Source organism: Motacilla alba, chromosome 14, assembly GCF_015832195.1.
Source record: "Motacilla alba alba isolate MOTALB_02 chromosome 14, Motacilla_alba_V1.0_pri, whole genome shotgun sequence".
Lineage (NCBI taxonomy): Eukaryota > Metazoa > Chordata > Aves > Passeriformes > Motacillidae > Motacilla > Motacilla alba.
In genome coordinates this window covers 8564498-8585957 of record NC_052029.1, presented here as the reverse complement: position 1 = coordinate 8585957, position 21460 = coordinate 8564498, and the positions used below count along the sequence as shown (strand labels likewise).

Below are 21460 nucleotides of genomic sequence, written 5' to 3'. Positions count from 1 at the left end.
CAAGCTTATCTTACTTTGCTTCAGACAACATTTAATCCAGGTACATCTGAGCTTGCCTTTTTTAGTAGCTCTGTTAGTGTTTGTAGGTACTGATTGGTGTGTAATTTGACATTAAAGGCTTCTAAAGAGGATTATTTACCCTTTTTTGGTGAAGGAGCTTAGGCAGAAGGTTAAATCTTAATACAGAGAAATTCCTGTTCTGTGTGATTTTGTTATGACTGTCACTTTGTATGTTCTTTAAAATTAATACCTCTCAAACTGCTGCAAGTGTCACCTTGTTAGACTCAAGCCACTGATGTTATTTACTTTGTTCAATCAAAGTAGCATTTGGTTCTCTGTCTGTGACTGGTTTGGAATAACGTGACTCGAGGAACTCAAAGCTACAGCACAGGTTCTCAGAGACTGCAGAATCAGAAGATAACTCTGAGGGAGTCTCACTTTACTGGCTCAGCCCCACACAGTTGTGAGCAGTGTGTTTACTAAAGGTCCATCCTATTACACTAATGCAATATCTTCCCTAATTTGACCATTTATTGAACAAACCTTACATCCAGCAGATTTCTTGCCTTAATTTCTCTTAAGTATTCAATATGCATGTGGAAAATGCCCAGGTAATTTGTAGGAGAGAGGAATCAGCAAAAATAATGATTAGCTGAAGTGGTTAAAGGGGTAACAAGTGGTGCTGGAAGCTTGTGCAGTGCAGTTGTGTAAGTCACAGGCTTTAATAATTGAGTAGAAGAAGAAAAAAAGATTGCTTGATGAATAGTCCATTGTAAAGTCTTTCAGCATGGGATGACATCTTCTATAAGTCCATTATTGCAGGGGAGGGAGGGCAGGGCCTGGTGTATTTTCACTCAAAACTGCACGCCCATACATACAGTGGTCTTGTGACATAAACTGGAAACTGAGCCGGACAGTTCCTGGTCTCTTGGCCATTACATCAGGGTTGAAAGCTGAACAAGGTGTCTGTGGGGGTTTTCAAGAGAGCTGGTACTCAGCTGAAGCCTTGTATTCTCCATGGCTGTGGTTGCAGAGATTCTCTGAAGATATCTGTGGTGTTCAGCAGCGGTGGGATTGGCTTGTGACAGAGACATGCTCATGTGATTGTCCAAGATTTGGGTGGCCCCCGAGACCATCACACACTGCATACTGGGGGCAACAGATTTTAAGAGACAAATCTCATGTTAAATGTATTTAATTTGGCTGAGAGCTGGGAACATCAAATACCAAGAAATTGCCATGTGAGCCTGTGTTTGGTCATATCTGCTGGAATTGAAAGTGCTCATAGAGAGTTCTTTGTTCTCAGCAGCTGAACACATCCTGCACATTTGAGAAGGGTGTCAGACAGTAACACTGTCTCCAGCTGCAAGCATGAAATGTGAACTGAGATGAAATCTGCCTTATGCTCCTGAGCAGGATTTGCTCGTTCTTTAATGGAGCAGCAGATTTCTACCCATCCATTAAAGTGTGGGTGGGCTGTTCTGCCACTTCCAAAGCTTGTGCATTTTCCTGCTCACTGGCAGTTTACTCTTTTTTTGTTGTTCTTTTACATGAAAATGGAGTTGCTTTTCATTTTTCTCATGGAAAAGGGACTTTTTCTTATGCTTAAAAACCTGTTTCAGCTTTTGAAAGACTAAAAAAAGTGTTAAAAGGTTACAAAAGAACAAGAGGTGCTTAGTGCTGTACAGCTCTATTGTACAGCTGCTATAAGGCTGTAGTTACTATTTTATGTTGAGGCAGAACTCAGCTGAGTAATACCAGCCATCCCAGCAGGGGTTAATAGCAGGCAGAGGCCAAAGTATATGGCTTGTTCAAGTCTGTTATCATAGTAATCCTCAATGAACTCTGGTCGTGTTGACAGAGGAAGGGGAGCTTGGATCAGAGAAAGGCTGTGAAATGCTGCATTTTCAGAACAGGGAATGGGGAAGATGACTGGGTCTTCACCATGCCTTTGAGTCCTGTGGCTTCCTTGTAAATGATAAAATACACACATAATTTGGGTTTTATAATATACGGTGGGATGAAATCCTTCCCCTCATAGTAGTGAGCTCATGTGATAAGCCAGGGCTTGATCCCAGTTTTCTCCTGCAGAAGCAGCTGTGTGTCTCAGTGAGGAGGAGCACAGGTCCCCATCTGCGTGTGTGCAGGGCTCGAGGGCTGTTACCTGCTCTGTGAACAGCATCTCACCTCTTGCTGGTTTCTTCTGCAGGCAGTGCTGGGGACAAGCCGGCCCCTGTTCTCCAAAGCTGCTCTGAGTCAGAGGTCAAGGTAGCCTCTGCTGGAGCTGGGAGGGCAGTGACAGATGGTGCAGTCCCTGTGCTGAGCTCTGGGGCTGTTCCTGGAGCAGATCTCTGCAGGGCTGTGGGCACTGCAGAGCTGCATGTGTGATGCCTTCAACGTGCAGCTCTGGCTGTGCCAGGACACGTTCCAGGGAGAAATCAAATCCCCGTGCCTGGGATTAACGAGGTGATGCTGACACAAGCTGAATGGACTTTTGTCAAGGGCATGTAGTGATAGGACAAGGGTTTATGGCTTTATGCTGATAGAGGGCAGGTTTAGATTAGATAGAAGAAAGAAATTCTTCTCTGTGAGGGTGGTGAGGGCCTGGCACGGGTTTCCAGAGAAGCTGTGGCTGCCCCATCCCTGGGAGTGTCCAAGGCCAGGTTGGACAGGGCTAGTGAAAGGTGTCCCTTCCCGCAGCAGAGGGCTGTGGAATGAGGTGAGCTAAGGTCCCACCCTACCCAGCCCAACCCACTCTATGATTCTGTGATTTATGATGCAAATTATGTAAAATGAGACTCATAGGATTGTTTGGCAGACAGCTAAATCATTGTCTGGGTTGGGCTTCATTTTTGTCTGGAGTAAATCTGTTTGGCTCACTTGAGCAAACAGAGCTAGGCTTGTGATCAGCTGAGAATGTGCCATACAGTCCCTGTGCTGGGGATGACATGGTTTGTACATCTCTATTTGTTCTTAGTATTACAGGAGTTATTTAATCTATATGCATCTGCCTTGTAACTTGACTTTAGGGAAGACATAATTTCAAATGGCTGTCATTTTTTGTCACTACCTTTGAAGTTGTGGCATGTCACTTGCATTGAATTCTGCACATATTTTTTAGCTTGGGAGGCTTAAAGGGCTGAGGCAAAAATATTGGCCAATTTAAAGGAGGAATATGTGTTATAAGGGAAGAGATTGTTTAAAGGCACTACCATTTTTCTGTTTGTTACTTCAGTTTTCCTTGTGTCTGACATGAAATATCTGAATGGATTTAGGAGAATGACAGCAGCTTTGTAGTTTTACTTCCAGAGTGGCAGAACTTAGCTTGTGTTGGAGAATGCTTGCTGATTCTCTTTTTTAGAATTGTGGGGCTAATCTAATGTTGAGTAAATTAATTAACAGTTCAGATTCAGTGGGTAATGTATTTCTAAAACGTTCACTGTGTTAAAGTGAAAATTCCAGTTGTTGTAAGGTGCTTTCAAGAAATGTAGCCTCCTGCTCACTTCAGTTTGTTTTTGAGAAGTAAAACACCTTATGCTACAGTTTTGCAGAGCAGGGAGTGGTGCCTCTGTGTCCAGAAATGCAGCTTATGGCAGCAGCAGTGTTTCGTTGTGTTAACATGCAGATTAATACACCTATGCTGATACTTTTAAAAATGAGGATTTTTTGGTTCTGAAGGTCTTTGTCTCAAAAACTCTGGCCATGGCACTGCCTTTACTTGTTCTTAGCTGGAAGTAAATGATGATCTGATGGAAGCCCAGGAGTCACGCAGTGTTACTTGGAAAGGAGCTCTGGAGGTCATCTTGTCCAGCCTCCTGCTGGACCCAGGACTGTGGCCAGCACTAAAGCAGGTCAGCTGTGATTTTTTTCCAGACAGGTGATGAAAACCTCCAAGGACAGAAATTTCACGGCCTCTGTGGGCAGCCTGGTGTGGTCCTGTATTACCCCACCAGTGGCACTTTTTTTTTTCTGATATCTTTCCTGAACCTTCCAAGACTGTCAGTGCTGCTGCTTGTTATGTCGTGTAGCATCATGGAGAAGAGTTTGCCTCCACTATCTTGGTAAATACCCCTTGAGTAGTTTTAGGCAGCTATTAGATCATTCAGATTAGCTGTCCTTTCAATGCCTGGTTCCTGAACTGGCACAGAGGAAAGGAAGAGATGCATCTGATGACCACCTTGACAGTCTCATTGTCTGCTTAAGACTTCAGGCTTCACATGTCTTCTCTCCTTGCAGGTATTTTCCACCCAACTGTTTGAATGTCAGTGATTTGTTTTTCAGTGTTACTTGTGCCTCGGACAGATGGATTTATTGATTTTATGGTACAGGTGGACATGTGTAGTCCAAGATACTAATGGAAGCAAGTCATAAATACAGTGGGTGGTTTTCATATTTAAAATGCCTTTTCTGGACTGTAATAAAAAGATTTTTCCTGGCACTAAAATTGCTTTTCTGTTTTCTCTGTGGCTATTAGCCCAGCCTGGGCTTTCCAGGTCAGAGTAGAGGCAGCAGTGGGTGAGGGGGATTTGAATTTTCTTGCAGTGCATTTTGAAGACAAGCTCTGCCAGCAGTGTTTTAGCAAGCTGTCAAGAATTTTCCCAAGCATGTGGCTTGAGGGCACCTGTATAGTCAGAGGCTGCTAACTGTATGTAAATGGATAAAATGTTTAGTGGAGTGAAAAGCCTTTACTTATGGGTGCAGACAGATGTGCAGTGTCAAGGCAGATGACTCAGTCCTGTTGATCTTTGTTGCTATCTCTGCATTAAAGTGAGCTTCCCTTTTAAGCAGTAGCCTATGCTTAATTTAGGGCTGTGTCTCATCTTGCTGATGATAAATTGTTTCCCCCTCCTGTGGGGCACAGCCATGCTCCTACCTGGTCTGTGGCAGAAATACACGGGAAATACAGTTTGAGAGGAGCTATATCTCCCTTGTGGCTGTATTATTGTCCTAACCATACAGCACTCCTGGTATGTGAAAATGTGCTGACCTTGCTTCTTCTAAGTTGGGTTTTATCCAGCAAAAGAACAGCAGCAGGATTTAAAATCACTGGTGAGATTATTCTGCAAGTGTAGCTTAATGGCTTGATTCCAGCCCTGACCTGGAAAGGTAACTGCTAGTGACAGATGAGGAGCTGTCTTCCACATCTCATCTTGTCAGCTCTCATTGTTCTGACTTTGGCAGGAAAAATGCTGTTTACTTGAATACTTTGAAGGTGGTTGAAAGAAGACTTTGACGTGGTTGAAATGTGATTTTTTAAAAAATTAATAACTGTCCTCTTTTCAATTCCTCCCACCCAAATATCTCAGCAGTACTTGCTAATGAGAAATAATTATGTCTTAATTTTAAGTGACACAAGTGCTATTGTTTACACAAAATGTGAGAATCTTGTAAGACATGGGGCATATGCTTGGAGGGATAATGCATGAGAATCAGTTCTGTCTTCTCAGGGAGCCAAGCCTTGCAGAGGAAGATGACAGATACATGTGTTTATATACAGACTCTAGAGCTGGCTGTGTTTGCTTATCATTTGTCATAAATGCAGAGACTTGCAGCACAGAGCACCAGTTCAGCATAAGCTGGAACATATGGTCCTCTCCAGCAGATGTGACAGGAATTCCAGCACTCACTGGATGTTTCAGGCTGATGACCAGCAAGAGGATTTATCCTGGTAAGATGGAATATTCTTGAAGCTTTCCTGTGGATTGCTGCTCCATTTGGGATTTTTCCGTGGATAGGGCAGAAAAAGTATGGCCTGGTTTTCAGCTTGTAGTGCTGGCAGTTCACAGCTGCTGAAGCAGTTACCTGGACTCTTCTGATACATTGCTTGGATATGGTGTTGCAAACTCCTGGGATAAAAATACTTACACGAAGCTATTGCTTTGGAGTGACCTGATAGTTCATTATTTCTTTCCAACTGACTCATCATTCTCCACAAACTTGGTATTCAAAGAGAAATAACTCACCAGACCCAGTGGTGAAAGCCCTGTGTGTTGTTTTCCGTGACTTTCCAACTAACAAGAAAATTGATGGTTATATTCTTCCCTCTTTTATCTCCTCACACTTACCAAAAATGCATGTGATACTGCTACAGCCTTTGCTTTTAGATGATGTGTTATGACACCCTCCATGTGTCACCTAGAACTGACCTCTAGTGAGTTAGGAATAATCAGCAGAACTTTGTTAACACATTTGTCTTTCTGATTTACTAAAAAAACCTCAAAAAACCTAAACCCAAACAGTCTAATTATCCCAGCCAAGAGAAACGAATAGAACAAATTACACTCATGACCTGCATGTGTTATGAAAACTGCACAAAACCAAGAGAAGTTTGCAGAGATTCCTAGAGATATTCATCCACATTGTAAAACCAGTGATAAATTTCCCTGCATCTGGCAATTATTATGCCATACTCTGCTCTTACTCAACGTTTACCCTGTTCATCTAGGCAACACTTACTCATTCCTCAGTTCTCTCACATACCAAGATTTAATCTTCTCACACAAACAGTCAAGGATCTGAAATTGCTGGAGCACACCAGCACGGGCTTGATTCAGTATCTGTTTTTGTTTCCTTTCTTTTGTTTGTTGTTAGGGAGAAAGAATCTAAAGTGCATCAAAGTCTGTTTGGGCTCTGGAGCTGCACCCATGGCCCTGCTTTGCACCCCTGTGTTTAGACTTGCATGCTCTGAGGTTTTAGAAGTCACAGCCACTACCCATCTATATTTGCCTTAAATCAAACAACTTCTTAAATGAATTTTAGGTGTTTCATTTTTCTTTGCATTCTTGGACATAAGTTGGGTCTGATTTTCTGTGGGTTTTGCTTTCCTTGGCTTCTGAAATAATTTTATAAGGTGTTGCTTACTTGAATCACGTGGCCTTTGCAAGTCCAGCTGTGCCCCTTGCCCAGCAATGCCTTGCTTCAGGGAGTTACACACACAATCAGCCTGCTCCAAAGGTAACAAATCACAAGTGGAAGCATTATCATGACAATTGACTGTCATTATTCATGGGTCGGTGGAAATATCTGCAAATACCCATCAGTGTGTGCTTCTTTACCATCCAGCTGTGCTGACTCAAGGAGTGGGCAGTGTGCCTTTCACTCAGAGCCTGCTCACAGAGATGAGGGCTGCTATGGCCTGAGCCATGTTTGGGGGGACTCAACTGCACCTGGAGAGCTGACAAGAGGACAGGTGGTGGCTGGAACACACTGTAGTTGGAGCCAGGTTTAGAGCTGGCAAGACTCTTTTACTGGCCCCATCTTCAGGTCTGCTGGGTGCTCTCACTGGTTTTTGTAGCATGCAGAGAGCACACAGGTGTATTTATGTCTGTCCTGGACTCGAAGCCTTCCAGCCCCTCTTGGTGAGCTGGTGAGCAGGGGTGAGCTTGCACTGCTGAGCAGGAGCTGGGCTTCCCTGGAGCAGAGGAGAGGTGCTTTCATGCTGTCCCAATGACCTGCAAGCATGGCTGGAGGCCAGGAGAGGACAACCTGTGAGCCACTGTATGTTCAGGTATGTTTTAAGCTGCATGCCTTGACTTTTGCTGGTGGATGAGGACAGGCACTAAAACTAAGTTATGCATGTTTCTACTCCCTGTCTTTGATCAATGGAGAGGTTGTAAATGGGCTTGTTTTCTGGCTGTTTTGGGACATACTGATTTTTTGTAATATTCATCTACTTGGGGAGCTAAATCAAAGGAAATAAATTCAATGAAGCAATTATCACAAATGATTAATTGTTCTCTAATGTATTTAGGAGTGATATTTAAAATATATTTATTTGGCCTATAATTCATAAACCTGTCAAAAAAATTTGATCTAGAAAGAGGGTTTATTATTTATTCCAGAGCCAAAGGCTAAAGTGCTGAAATTGTGTGAACTGAAATCTTTTAGCAAGATCAGTTACAACACTTAGTATTTCATACTTCTTAAATGGCTAAAAATCTTCCCACAGAGATGAGCTGTTGAAGCTGTGCTCCCCTCAGAGCACATCCCAGAAAAGCTGTAACCACAGCAGAGCCCAAGGTATGGATATTTCAAGTGTATAACTTCCAATATCAAAGCGCTCTCAGAGAGAGCTTGAAATTTGTGCAGCCTGAGGCAGCTCTCCCCAAGCCTCTGTCATCTGTCATGCTGTGGCAGCAGGCAGAGCAGAGAGATGGAGGGAAAAACACATTAATATGAGGAGAGTGTTGTGTCATTTAAAGAGATGCAATCTGAGCAGAAGCTTGGTTTTGGGTAGGTTCAGTTCTTTGTTTTTCAGTCCACACTCTTCATTCTTTGTCCACCACAGATATCCCTTTTCTGTGCTACCCTGGGGATCAGAAAATTATTGCAGAGGTGGCTGGCATGTCTGTGCTCTGCAGCACATCCACAGTCCCTAAAGAGGAATGCTGCAATGGGCTCAAGTCTTTTACTTCTCCACGCTTCCTTTAACATTTATGTCCTCCTTCAGTTGCAAGCATATTCTTCTCCATTCAGCTATAAAAGTCCCATGGGCACTGGTGATCCTCTGGCTAGGGAAGGGGCTGGCTCTGGGCATTAGTAAAGCCCCCAGTGAGGGATCCACTCCCTTGCACGGGTAGGACTTCAGCCAGGTCATGGATGTGTCTGTTCACACAAATGCTGAGATGGGGAAAGTGAACCTTTTGCATTCACCATTCTCCTCCCCTGTTTGCAGGTACCACTTTAGGGATAGCAAAGGGAACAGAAGACAGAATGTGTTCTGGAAGTAAAGAAATAACATTCAAACATGAACCAGCTTGTTGTAAAGGCAGTTTGTTCTTGACCTCAGTCTCCCTTAGCAGAGCCTGGGCCATTCCTGTTGTTCCAGTGGGTTTGCTTTGCATTTGTATCTATGTGAGAAACTTGTATTTTACAGTTCCAGGGAGTAAATATGATGCCTTCTGTATCATAAATTTAAAAAACAGAGATTTAAATTGAATTAGGTAGAACATGAAAGATGCTCCCACCTCTGTTCAAGTGGTTGACACTGTAATAATGAAACCTATGACACCATATGTAAAAATAGCTGTCATTAAATGAGCTCATCTGAATGGCTTTAAAGATAGGAATATGCTGCCCTTGCTGCCTTGCAAATGAAGTGATTGTGTTGCTTTGCATCGATCTGTGCAAAGTTTAATCTTAGTTAAAGAGACGCAGCCTGAGAAATCACTGTGGAGAGATGCTGGGAAGAGATCAAATTTAGCCCTCCTGGTGAGATTTCAGGCTCCATCACTGTACTGCTCATCCCCGCACAGGGCAGCCAAGCAGGGAGAGAATTTACTTTGAACCAGGAAGATTACGTGACTGAGGCTGATTTTTAGCCATGATTTCAACAACTCCATGTGCTGACATCTCCTAGACCAGGCACTGTGCCACAAGGTTTTCATTTCAACCGATGCTGAGCAGTGCTGGCAGCATCCCCCCAGCATCTTTCCACCCAAATCAGGTGGGCCAGAGCAGTGCACAGGACACTGCTCTCTGTGGGCTGGTGTCCCTGGGGTGGTGTTTCCTGATGGGGATAATCCAGCTGGGGATTGCTGCCAGGCTCCATGTGTAGGTTTGGGTGTGGTGTGAAACCTCCCTGAGCCCAAGGTCTTCTGCTCCTATCCCTCTGGAAATGCAGTGAGAAACAGTGCTGGCTTGGGTCCTTTGATAGTCTGGGGTTGCTTCGTCTTCTCTGCAGGTCACCTTCATTTTAAGCCATTAGTTTTCCCCCTCTTTGTCCTTGGCAGGATGAGGTGAGGGTTCAGGACAGGCCTTCCCAGAGCTGCCACTGCCCTCCAGCCCTGCAGAACAGGTGCTGTGAGCCAGAGCCTCACTTTTCCCACCCTAATTGCTGAGTGCTGATAAGCCAGTTTCCCCAGACAGATCCTCCCTCCCTCAGGTTTCCTCCCACGCTGTATTTTCCCTCCGTTTTCCTGGGTGGGTGATCCAACTCAGGCTCAACAGGAGAGTGTCAGCTGAGCCAGGATCATCTCATTATTTGGGGCTGTAAGCCGATAACAGAGCTTGTTCCCTGTTGTGTGCTTTGCTTTGATTCTCTGAGCTGTATCTCATCGCTTTGTGCCTAAACTTCATCTTTGTAGCTCGCTGCTGCAGGGTGTTTGTCAGGCACAAAACCCCTTCTCTAGTTTCATGACAAGCTTAGGGGTGCATAAACCCAAAGCAGAAAGACACAGTCATGACAGTGACTGGAGGGGACAGGGGCAGCTGCTGCTGCTTTGCTGCACTTTGAAAGCCACCAGTGACACTGACACAGCCCTGCTGAAACCAGTACAGAGCTGTGGGACAAGCCTGGTGTCTCTTCTCCAGCTGCCTTGCCCTGGTTGTGAAAAACAGAAATGGCACAACCCCAAACTGGTATAATGAAACTGCTAAGATCCTCATTTAAAATGCTCTGCTTTAATCAGTAAATTAGGGCTCAGCTATGCAATCATTTCTTATTAGTTTAGCAAGTTATGGTGCAAATACACATTTCAGTTACTTACCATTAATTAAACAAAACTGTTTCAGTCAATGATTAAATTCACATTTGAACACACTCAAATGCATCCAAGTTTAATTAGATCTGTATTAAACTGGGTTTTGTTAAACTATTTCAACACAAGCACATGCAAGGTTTGGCTCTATCTGATGCTTCTTAAACCTGGGGATTCCACAGTGGGGATCCCCAGACCCACAGCATCTGCTGAGCCCTGGGGGTGACAGGGAAAGGGAAGGGCTGAGGAGGCTCCTGCATGGAAGATCACACACTGGGGCCTTGTCACTAGCACAGCATGATCACCTCCTCTGCTGCCCTGGGAGAATTAGCAGGGCTTGTTGGCTAATATTGGATTGGAGTGTTTAGATCCAGCACTGGAAGCTGTGACTGTCGTCATTCAAATCTGGATTACATCAAAACCTGAACTTAAAGAGCAAGTGCAAGACTTACAGTCTTGACCTGGAGAGTTTTCATGTTTCCATTTTCAATGTGAGAAACATTCCCTATCACTGCTGCTAACCCTTGTGTATGATGGTTGTGTACTTGCACTCTCCCTGCTGAAAGGTGCTTCCTTTTCATGATGCTGTAGTTGGAATTCTTCACAACATGAACCACTTGAGCTTCATGGAGAATGGGACAGCAGAGTCCCAGGCTCACAGCTCGTCAGACAGAACTCAGTGTGCCAATGACACTGATGCAGATGGGCTGGAGGTTTCACTGCTGGTTCATTGCTCAGCTGGAAACACATAGGCATGTCTTCCTGAATTCCAGGTAATGGGTAAGTATAGATTAGTGCTCAAACAAGTTTCTATGCAAAAAAGTAATCCTTGAGGGTTTTCAAATGATAGGGGATAAGCTGGGAATGTACTGATCACCAGCACAGGGTCAGGGTATTTCTGTTTGTGATAAGGACAGGCTTGGACAAGAGATTGTTGTATGAATTACTCAGGAAGCCATCCTTCTACAGAAAGGAAATCCTGTATTGGGCTGTGTGTGGTTTACAGCAACCCAGGCTCTCTGATTAAGAAGCGCTACACCCTGCTGATAGTTAGTGAGCAAACAGACTGGCAGAGGTGGCAAGCACATCCGACTTTGTCAACAAAATATTTTAAGAGAGAATGTGCAGTAACACCCCTACACCCCAAACCCCTTCATGTCCATGTAGTGCTCTGAAGGTTTGGCTCCCTCAGCTGTTTGTGGTAGCAAGACACCCTCTCCTGTTTTCCCATCCCCTGCTGCTGTGACTGGCAAGGATCCACTAGTCCACAATAAAAACTGGATTTATGTCTGTCTGATGCTGTTGGTTTGTATTGTAGTTAACAGTATCCCATAAAATCTGGGAGTCAAAGAATGGCAGGCAAAGGATATTTATTTTGACCATGGCATCTCCTTGGCTGGACCATCCAGTGGGCTGTGGGAGATATGTGCTCGTAGCTTTGCTTTCAGAGGAAATAATTATAAGAGTAATTACTGGGACATGAAGCCAAGTGACCAACCATTCAGACTTTTATTTTTTGCAATCAGTCATTGTACTTTTCTGCTATAGACTGTTTAATAGTGCATTGTGAGAAGATGGAGGTATAACCCACTTGCTGTAGAAAAGCAGCTGCACATCACTGGTGCAGGAAGGGATCCTGAGAGACTTCCTCCTGCACCTGCAGGGACTGTGCAGCTCTGGTTCAGCAGGGCAGATATCGACCTGAGATAGCTGGGAGGAAACCTCAGGCTTGTGTCTCAGGTAGATCATAAAAGCATCAGTCAAATAGCATCACCTGTTTGTGCCTTCTGTCTTTCTACTTCCTTCTGTCTCCTCAGGTGGTGTGCCCTGCCTACGTCTCTGACAGTGGCTGGTGTACTGGAGCACGAACACATCAGTCACACAGATGCATGAAATACTGCCAGCTGTGGAGAAACTTTAATGGAGGCTCTGACCCACTGCTTTCTTTTACCTCTGCAAATCTCCCCCAGAGCTACCATGAGCTATTTTTAGCTCAACTTGTTTAATAATAACATTATTCCTTATTTAGTGAGCAGGATATCCTGTATATGGGACATTCTGGAGTGAGTGTTTAGATAACAGATTTAAACAATGGGTGATTTAAACAATGGTAGTAAAAATTGATGTTATGAATTCTCTCTGGTCACAATTTGAGGTCACGTTTATTAGTGTACAACCTATTATTTTTCTTGAGTACGCAATTGCTATTAAAAACTTTATAAAGCTGAGCACCTCTGGGACATCTCCCACCTCTGACGTACTCAGCATTTTTCCCAGAGACTCACCCTGTGCTCAGGGAGTCATGAAGCAGCCATGGTCCCAGAAAACAGGCCACTGGACATCTCTCATCAGCCCAAGGCTCTACAGATTTCATCTTGCCTCTGGCTGAGGAGGAGAGAAAGGACTAATTTAATTTAAACAGCAGTGGTAAAAAATCAGTGCTGTGGATTCATTCTGGTTCTGATGTTAAGGTCACATAATCAGCATTCAACCTGTTACTCTGCAGCCTGAGAGAGTCTGCCCCAGCACCACCTGGGCATGTAGAAGCACATGCTGAGCCTGTGTTTGCACTGCCAGGCCTGGTGTGGCTGGTCACAGCTCTTGGCCAGCTGGCCCTGGGGCTGTGCCACTGGCTGGGGTGACATCTGCATTTCCCCCGGCCCGTGGGACCCACGGCTGGCTGGGAAGCTGCAGCACTGCCCCGTGCAGAAATCCCACAGGGATAACTGCTGTGCTAGTGAGCTCCGGGTCCCCCGTGGGCAGCAGGCTTGAAGGGCTGTGCCAGCTCCTGCAGATGCAGCTGTCTGTCTGCTGAGCGTGGCTGTGCAGCTAATCAAATCAACCCTGCGTGAAAAGAGAGCGCAGCCTGTCTTCAAAAATCAGTGTGCCTGGAGCAAGGCCCAAAGGCATGTGAAACACGCTGGGCTTGAGGGTGAAAAAAAACCCACAGGCTAGTAAAAATTGAATGTATGAGCCAAGGGTTCACAGAGTTCAACAATATTTTCCAATAAAACATCTTGAAGGATCGTTTTAATACCAGGACAGCTGTGTTATTTAAACAGTTTGGAGTTTTGGGGGTGCAGGACAAAGTAAAGTGATGGGTCACAGGCAATAAACAGAACAATGAATGGTTTTGTCCCCTCATTCGGCCCTGTGATGAAATATAGGAAAACATGAAACAAAGAGTGGGAAAGATGCTTTTCATTTCCTGGGTTTTCTTTGCAAGATATGGCTGTTGTGGGATGATATTTCTGAGTAGCAAGGTTATGGACTTAGCTGGCTGGAGCTGTCAGAAAACATGCTTTTGGTTATAGGACATGGAATATTTTGCTGGCTGAGATGTTATAAAATTGCCTGTGGTTTCTTGCCTTTACATCTGCTTTATTTTGAATTTTAAAAATCCTCAGTCTCTTGATTGTGACTCCAAGAGTCAGAATTTGAGTGATTAAGACTCCCCTTTGTATCTCTCAAGTGTACTCTTAATTCTCACCTCAGTTTGGTTACCTGTGAATTAATTGAGGCTGCTTGGCCTTGGTTACCTAGTTTGCCTTTATGTGCAGCATCTTGGCTATGCAACATATGCTCCTTCCTGTCAGGTATGATTTTTATGTACCTAAAGTCTTGTTTCTTATAAACACAAATACATAACCAAACATTTGTATGGTATATCTCTTGGTTCCCTGACCCAGTCCTTGTTACAGCATTTGCAGCTTGCTGGGTTCAGTCTCTTGTGTTCAAGCACTGCTTTTCACCTTCCTGCTTTTCACCACATGGCACTGTGCAGATGCAGCAGCACGAACTTTATCACCCGAAATTAAACCGAGCAGAATGCTTACATAGATGGTCCTTAAACTTCAGCAAACAGCTTCAAAACTCTGTAAATATTTATTAGGCAAACAGAAGTTGAGGATGATGACCCTGTCCCCATCAATGTTTGAGACAGTTTAACATACTCCCACCAAACTATGTGTTTAAAAATCATCTCAATTATCTGCGTAGATTTAACCCCCAGGATTATTTCTTCTCTCTTAATTTGTTAATAATTTGGGCACGAGGCGAAAAACCCAAGGCTTTTGAATATTCTATGACTGCAGGCAGCTGTCAGTAGGCAGCAGCCCGTACACACCCTGGTGCACTGGCACTGATGGCTTTGCTGCTCCTTTGGCACGGAGACCCTCAGGCAGAGCTGGGAACTGGACGGACTCCCTGCAGCGGGCCAGGCCTGTAAGAATTCTTTGAGGAAAAACGTGCAACGTGGAGCTTGTGACACGACACCGCCGTCCCCTCCTGTGGGGGTACAGAAACTCGCAGCTTCACACCAAAACACGCCGCAGGACGCTGCTGCAGTGAGGGGAACAAGGAACCCGACTCGCTCCTGTTTCGGGGCCGGCACGGGCAGGGCTGCGAGGGGCTCTGCCCGCCTGGGCGGGAAGGCGGGAAAGCGGGAGATCGGGAAAGCGGGAGATCGCGAAACCGGGAATCCGCGACCTCGCGGGCGGCGCCGCTCCCCGCCCCGGGCCGGCCCCCGTCGGACAACGCCCCCGGCCCTCGGGCCGCCGCCCGCGGCATTTCCTCTGAGCTCAGCCGGCGGCTGACGCGGGGCCGCGTCCCTCGGAAGAGGAAGCCGGCGGCGGAGGGGAGCGGAGCGGCGGCCGGGGCAGGCAGGGGCGCGGCGGGGCGAGGGGCAGAGCGCGGCCCGCGCTGGGGGCGGCCGGGGCGGCGGAGGAGGGGGCCGGCGGGGGCGGGCGCTCCCCGCCCGCGGGGCTGGGCGGCCGCGGCTCCCCCCGCGGCCCGAGCCCCCGCCGCGCCCTGCCCGCCTCCCCCCTCCGCGTGCGGGGCTTGTGGCCGCTGCTGACCGCGCTCTGCACCGCGCTCCTCTGCCTCTACCAGGCGCTGCGCGGCAGCGCGGCCGGCGAGGGCGCGGGGGGCCCGGAGGACGCGGCGGCGGAGGCGGCGGGGTCCGGGGTGCCGCTGCTGAAGGGCTCGGCGCTGCTGCTGCTCGGCTGCCTGCTCGCCCGCTGCTACGGCGCGGCGGGCGGCGGCCCCCGGCGCGGCGGGGCGCGGTGCACGGCGGCGGCGCGGCGCGGAGCCCTGGAGCGGTTCCACGCGCGGCAGCTGCGGGTGTCGCCGCACGTTCTGGGGCACAGCAAGGCGCACGTGGGGCGGGTGGTGGCCGAGCTGGTGCGCGCCGCCAAGGCGCAGGGGCTGCAGCCCGGCCCGCTGGCTCTCAGCCTCCGCGGGGACTTCGTGCGCATCGGCAGCGCCTACGAGCAGCACAAGGTGCGCAGCCCCGACTGCTTCGACATCCTGGTGCCCCTGCGGCTGCCGCCGCACCTGGAGCCCCAGCCGCGCTGCGCTGACGGGCTGGGGCCGTGCAGCGCCTTCGTCTGCGGCCTGCGGGCGAGGGACGGCTGGACGCGACGCTGCCGGCCCTTCGCCGAGGGCTTCTGCGTGGAGCTGCAGGGCCGCAGCCACCTCTCCTCGGGGCTGGTGCTTCGCTGGTTCCAGGGCCATCTGCAGCGGTGCCTGGGCGCCGTGCGCTATCGGCTGCAGGAGCGGTGCCGCGTCAGCCTCTCGGCGTGCCCCGGGCAGCCGCCCACGCTGCACATCCTGCCCTGCTCCGACTACGTGTGCTGCCACATCTCCATGGCCGTGCGCCTCATCCCGGCCATCCCTCTCGGCGACGCGCTCTACCTCACAGCCCTGCCGCCCGAGGGCCCCCGGGGCTCCCTGGCCCCCGAGGCGCTCTGGGGCCTGAACGCCTCGCGGCAGGAGCAGCGGCTGCTGGGCTGGCTGAAGGAGCAGGCCCCGGCCGCCTCCTGCCACCTCAAGTGCCTGCAGATCCTCAAGGGCCTGCGGGACCTCCGCCGGCACGGCCTGGAGGAGCCCTTCTGCTCCCAGTGGGGCCGAGTGCTCTCCTCCTACGTACTGAAGACGGCTCTCTTCTCCCTGCTGCTGCAGGGGCCCTTGGAGGCCTGGGACGAGCAGTTCCTGGTGGAGCGCCTGGAGGACCTGGTGCTGTACCTCAGGGACTGCCTGCGCAAGCAGGTGCTGATGGATTTCTTCCTGGGCAACAGCAGCATCCCCGAGGCCGTGGCACTGCCGCGGTTCCTCAAAGAAGCGGCCCCCGTGAACTTGCTGTCTGCCTTCGACGGGCCCACGCTGGACCTCGTGGCCTTCCAGCTGATCAGCACGTGGATCCAGGCCCCGCACATCATCAGGATGTACAGCAGCCCCCGGTACTGGCGCCCGGCGCCCGCCCCGTGCCGCCACATGGCTGAGGCCAAGCGGGAGCCGCCAGCCGGGGAGTGAGCGGCGCTGGGAGAGCTGCTGGCACCTCGGGACTCTCCATCGCGCACTGCCGGCTCCTGGCGCTCCAGGAGCCTGCATCTGCCTGGGGACGGTGGGACTGATGAAATGTGCCTCTGTGGTCCTGTTCCTGACCTGAGAAGAGCAGAGCAAGACTTACTGAAATTGTGATTCTCATTCTCATTGGTTGTACGTGGGAAAATTCTGACATTTCTGGGGAAACGCCTTAGTCCTCAAGTGTTGCCTTCGGTCGACAGTTTGCAAACTAAAAGGCTCAAACTGACTGTTTAGAAATCTATGTTAATTTCTTGTCTTAGTGGCAAAATAGAGCTTTTCCTGAGATTTTCTTTTTATGATGCAAAATCCATGTGGGATTTAAAAATCTTCCAAGTGCAAACAGCACTTTCCCCATCTATCAGTGTACTAAGATGTTCTTAAAATGTGATAAGCACTAGAGCATGGGTGTGCATCACAGTTTGAAATGCTCAATGCCATGCTTTAAACTTCCTGGGTAATCAAGCACATTGTGCTAAATAGAAATGTAACACACGTTAATGTAAACTTGAGGGAAGAAGTGAAACTGCTCTGATAACAGGATGAAGAATCTAGTTTTACATTTGTGTTCAAGTGAAGGTTGAACTGAAGGATTGGAATGCAGATAGAAGGAAACAGACAGCACTTTATTTTCACAAAGGCCTTCTTTTTAGGATAATTGGCTGCACTAAGTATTGCTATTGAGGAGGCATTAGTGTTTTGTTGAAGGAGTATCCCAAGGAAAACCCTTTTAAAGAAATACTCTGAGGTTCTTTTGTGTGTGGGTTCTAGTTGAGTTTTGTTACTTGTTTCTGTATTCAAGTATTATTTCCTTAGAATATGCTTCACCTCAAGGACCAACAACAAAATAAGAAATTCTCTTATTATATTTTGGAACAAACCTTAAACCAGTCCAAATCTCAGTGCCAGAAGTTGACTGTGGCACCCTCCTGCTCCCTGGTAGGAGTTTGGTGGGATTTTTGGATAACTGCCTAACCAGTTGTCTTGATTGTGTCAGTGTTTGAACCAAGTAACCTTGATGGGATTTTCTAGTGCTGTACTACAGCAAATTGTTATTTTGTTATGGGGGGAAGAACGTAAAATATTTCAGGGTACTTCAGAATTATTTAGCACAGATTCGTGGTACAGTAGCAGTCTTGGGCTACAGATTCTGATGCCCTCTGGGTATAAATATCAGGCAGGTAATTGCCACTTTTTGTCTGGTTATATCCCAGTTGTTGGAATAACCTGGTGAGTTGTGATGCAGCCAGGTTTGCAAGTGTCCTTAGCTACTACTGCAGGTGTCCCAGGGTGTCAGAAGATTCAGAAATTCAAATCCTTGGGTTTTTTTTGGTCACCTGCTCAAGCATTTGGTGTATTAAGTCCCAAAATGTGTTGCTGAATTGCTGGTGCTCAGGAAGCTAAGCATGTGCCTTACTACCTGCAGTGCTGTGTCCTGAGAGAGCCCTCCCGAATTGTGAAGGACCAAGTGTAACTTCTGGGAAGCTTTAGGACAGCCTGAAGTAACTAACCTGCTCTTCCTCTCCCTGATGGATTGGTGTGCCTTACTCACAGTTCTGTGCATCAGAACATGAAACAAACTGTGTCAAAATCTATGAAGCTTTATACAAATCTATTTTTCTAAATGGAAACACTCCCTAGGCAGATGTTTGCCTACTTCTGTCTATTTCTTTAACTGCTCTTGCAGTCATATTTTCAGGTAATTATGGCATAGGTCACACCCACAAGCTGGGTTATTTTTGTATTCGAAGCCCTGTGCTTCTTTCTACAAATACAAATAGTGTATTTATAGGTAGTATTGATCAAATGTTCTTTGCACATGGTATTTAAGACTAAGTCAGCTGCATTCTGGGTTGTTGGGTTTTTTTGTAGCAGACCATGAGATGTACTATTTTTGCAGGCTTGTGTTTCTTGGTATTTAAAGTAAGATGCAGTTCTGCAATCAAAGCCATTGAATCTTTTGCCCAAAGAAGAACTAGATGGCCAGCCCAGGCTATTGTGGCTGCCTGAACTCTTGACATGAAAATCCTTGAGCTGTTAACTCTGGCATCATGATCACTTCAGTCAGCTGTCTGTCTGTTTATATCACTGCATCCCTGTCTCTGAAAAGGGAACTTTTTTTCTGGAAAGGGGTGTGCATTTGTTTAATATTGCCACAATACATGGAAATCTGTAATGGACTTGGTAAGGACTTCCTCACTAAAATGTGGTAAGGTCAGGAGAAGAGAGTTGCATTGGAAAATACATGACAGGAAGAGATGGTGGAGAATGTAAATAGTTTAGAAAATGAAAGTTGGGCTGAGGGGTGAGTGACAATGATGGTAAACTCAGTGAAGATGCACTGCAAACAAGCCAAAGGACATGGGGTAAAATTGGAGAACTATTGAAAGCAAGTGGATTTGGACTGTAGGGTAAAGAGATTTAAGTGGGTTTTGTTTTGACAGTATTTCCGAAGCAGTTGAATCCATCAGGGTAAAAAGTGAGGCAAACCCTCAGTTCATTAGCTATGCAAGTAGATCTTCAGTGTGAGTTTTTGCTCAGCAAGGCATGCTTTGAGTTCATGATGGAGCGAATGCATGTGTTTGCTTTCACCTTCAGCTTGGGTGAGCCTTCTTGAAGTGAGGGGGCATCCTGCCATGAGGCAATGTGTGTGCACTTGGTGGCTCAGGGGTACAACTGACATATGAAATGTATTCCCCTTATCTGCTCTAAAGCATGCATTCATGAATAGGATTGATGAAAGGAGCTGACAGAAGTTGGGTTTCTGTTACAGCATTCATCTTATTCCACAGAAACATGACAGCACTGGTGCCTGCTGTGTGCTGGAGCTGTTTCAGGGCCTTATCTCCAGGGAGGTGTACAGAGAGCTTGACCCATATGAGTAATCCTGTGGCCCTTTTGCCTTCTTCCTCCTCTCCCAGCCCATGGATACGCAGCAAGGTTGTGCTTACCTGTTTGCTAAGGCTGTTGTTGTTGAAATGTACCGTGGATTCAGGAGGGTTGCCTGTGTGTGTGTAAACAGAAGCACAAACACAGCAAAAAGAGCGTGTTATTTAGCACTAACACAGGCTCTTGGTTCTCTTACCTGCAGCCTCATTTTGCAAAGACTGTGCAAATGAAGTTGTTTTTATTGAACGTTGATTGGGAAGAGGAGTCACACGTGCAAGAGAATAAGTTAACTTACAGTACCAAAATTCATAGATGTAATTTCATTTTGTATTGAAAAATGCTCTCCATTTCTCAAAGGCATTATATTGTATCTGACCAAATATCTTGCAAACATTCCTCTTTTGATTTTGAATCTCTGCAGAGTAATGTAAATTTTAAGTATGTTTTTGTAATGGACATTCCTGGTACAACTATTTTTTGCTGGTTAATTATAAGACCAAAGAGGAAACTGAAGTGTTCAGCTGCTATTGTTTTGGTTTTTTAAGTGTTTATAGGCTCAAAGTGTCAGCCCATTCTATGAAACCTTTATAAATTCATTTTCTATTTAATTCCAAAGTACTTTTGCACTTTTATTGTTTCCATAAAAAGTTGGTGGTTTTGTTTGACTATTTCACTGTCATAATAAACAACTGTGTTAAAGCATCTGTGCCTCAAGATTTAAATTCCTTGTTGCCTTTTTTTCACTAACAGCTACCTGCAGCCACAGAACTGTAATTGGCAGGTTTATGTGCTCTTTAGGAGGAGACTACTAAAGTGGCAAAAGGATGGAAAAGCAGGAAGTGCACGCCTTGGGAGCTGTGCAGAGGGATGTGGAGGAGAGCCAGGAGGGAGAGTGGAGCATGGCTGGCACTGTCTGTGGTGGTGCTGACTTCTGAAATGGAGCACCTTGGGGTTTGTGGCTGCCTTGCTCGGAGTTGTTGTTTCCTTGGCTCCAGTGTTGGGTTGCTGCAAATCTGCTCTGTCTGGTGCTTGATGAAAAGTGAGGGCTTCATTTCACAGTATCTGTGTGATCCTTCAGCATGGCATGTCCAGACACGTCTCCGTGCCAAACCGCCGTGCAGGTCACGCTTTTATTAAATGTGGGAAAAGTCCTGCTGAAGCCAGCAGGAGCTTTGTGGATGGGCCAGCAAGTTACCTGGCCTTTATTAGTCTTTGTAAGATGCAAGAACTATACACATGGCTTTGCTGGTGTTCCCTATTAATGAAACAACAGCAAGACCCTCAGCTTTTAAATCATTCAATCAAAGCCAGGCTGGAAGTGGCTTTCTCCAGGTCTTTGTGTGCCTGCCTTTGCCTCGCAGGAGCTGCTTCTGTGAGAGGGGCAGCAGTTGCTGGCACAGTGTGGCTAACGGGCTTCTTGCTGGCAAAGTCTGAAAAAATGTCAACATTTAGTGTCAACATTCAGCCACCCAAGTTGGCATGGTGAAAATGTATTTAGAGCTTCACCTCTAATAACATTATCTCTTTCCTTAAAAGCAATAGCCCTCCTCTGACCTCCCTTCAATGCTTGCTCTGAAGTTATTCTCTGTTTGAAGCCCGAGTTCCTATTCAACAGGAAAGAAACACAGTACTTTCCTTTTGTGATAAATCTGTTAACAAAAAATTAACTGGCCTAAGGACTTTCATGCTTGGTGTTTAAAGAAAAGCCTGTTTGCATCCAACGCATTGGA

General features: G+C 46.9%; 1 protein-coding gene across 1 annotated transcript; it reads left to right on the top strand.

Annotated features, from left to right (window-relative positions):
- The first annotated feature begins 7459 nt into the window (after positions 1-7459).
- On the top strand, positions 7460-20627 carry ITPRIPL2 (ITPRIP like 2). Its single transcript, XM_038151635.1, has 2 exons — positions 7460-7507; positions 15063-20627. The coding sequence occupies exons 1-2, from the start codon at positions 7460-7462 to the stop codon at positions 16788-16790; spliced, it is 1776 nt and encodes a 591-aa protein (XP_038007563.1). The 3' UTR covers positions 16791-20627.
- Positions 20628-21460: the final 833 nt, after the last annotated feature.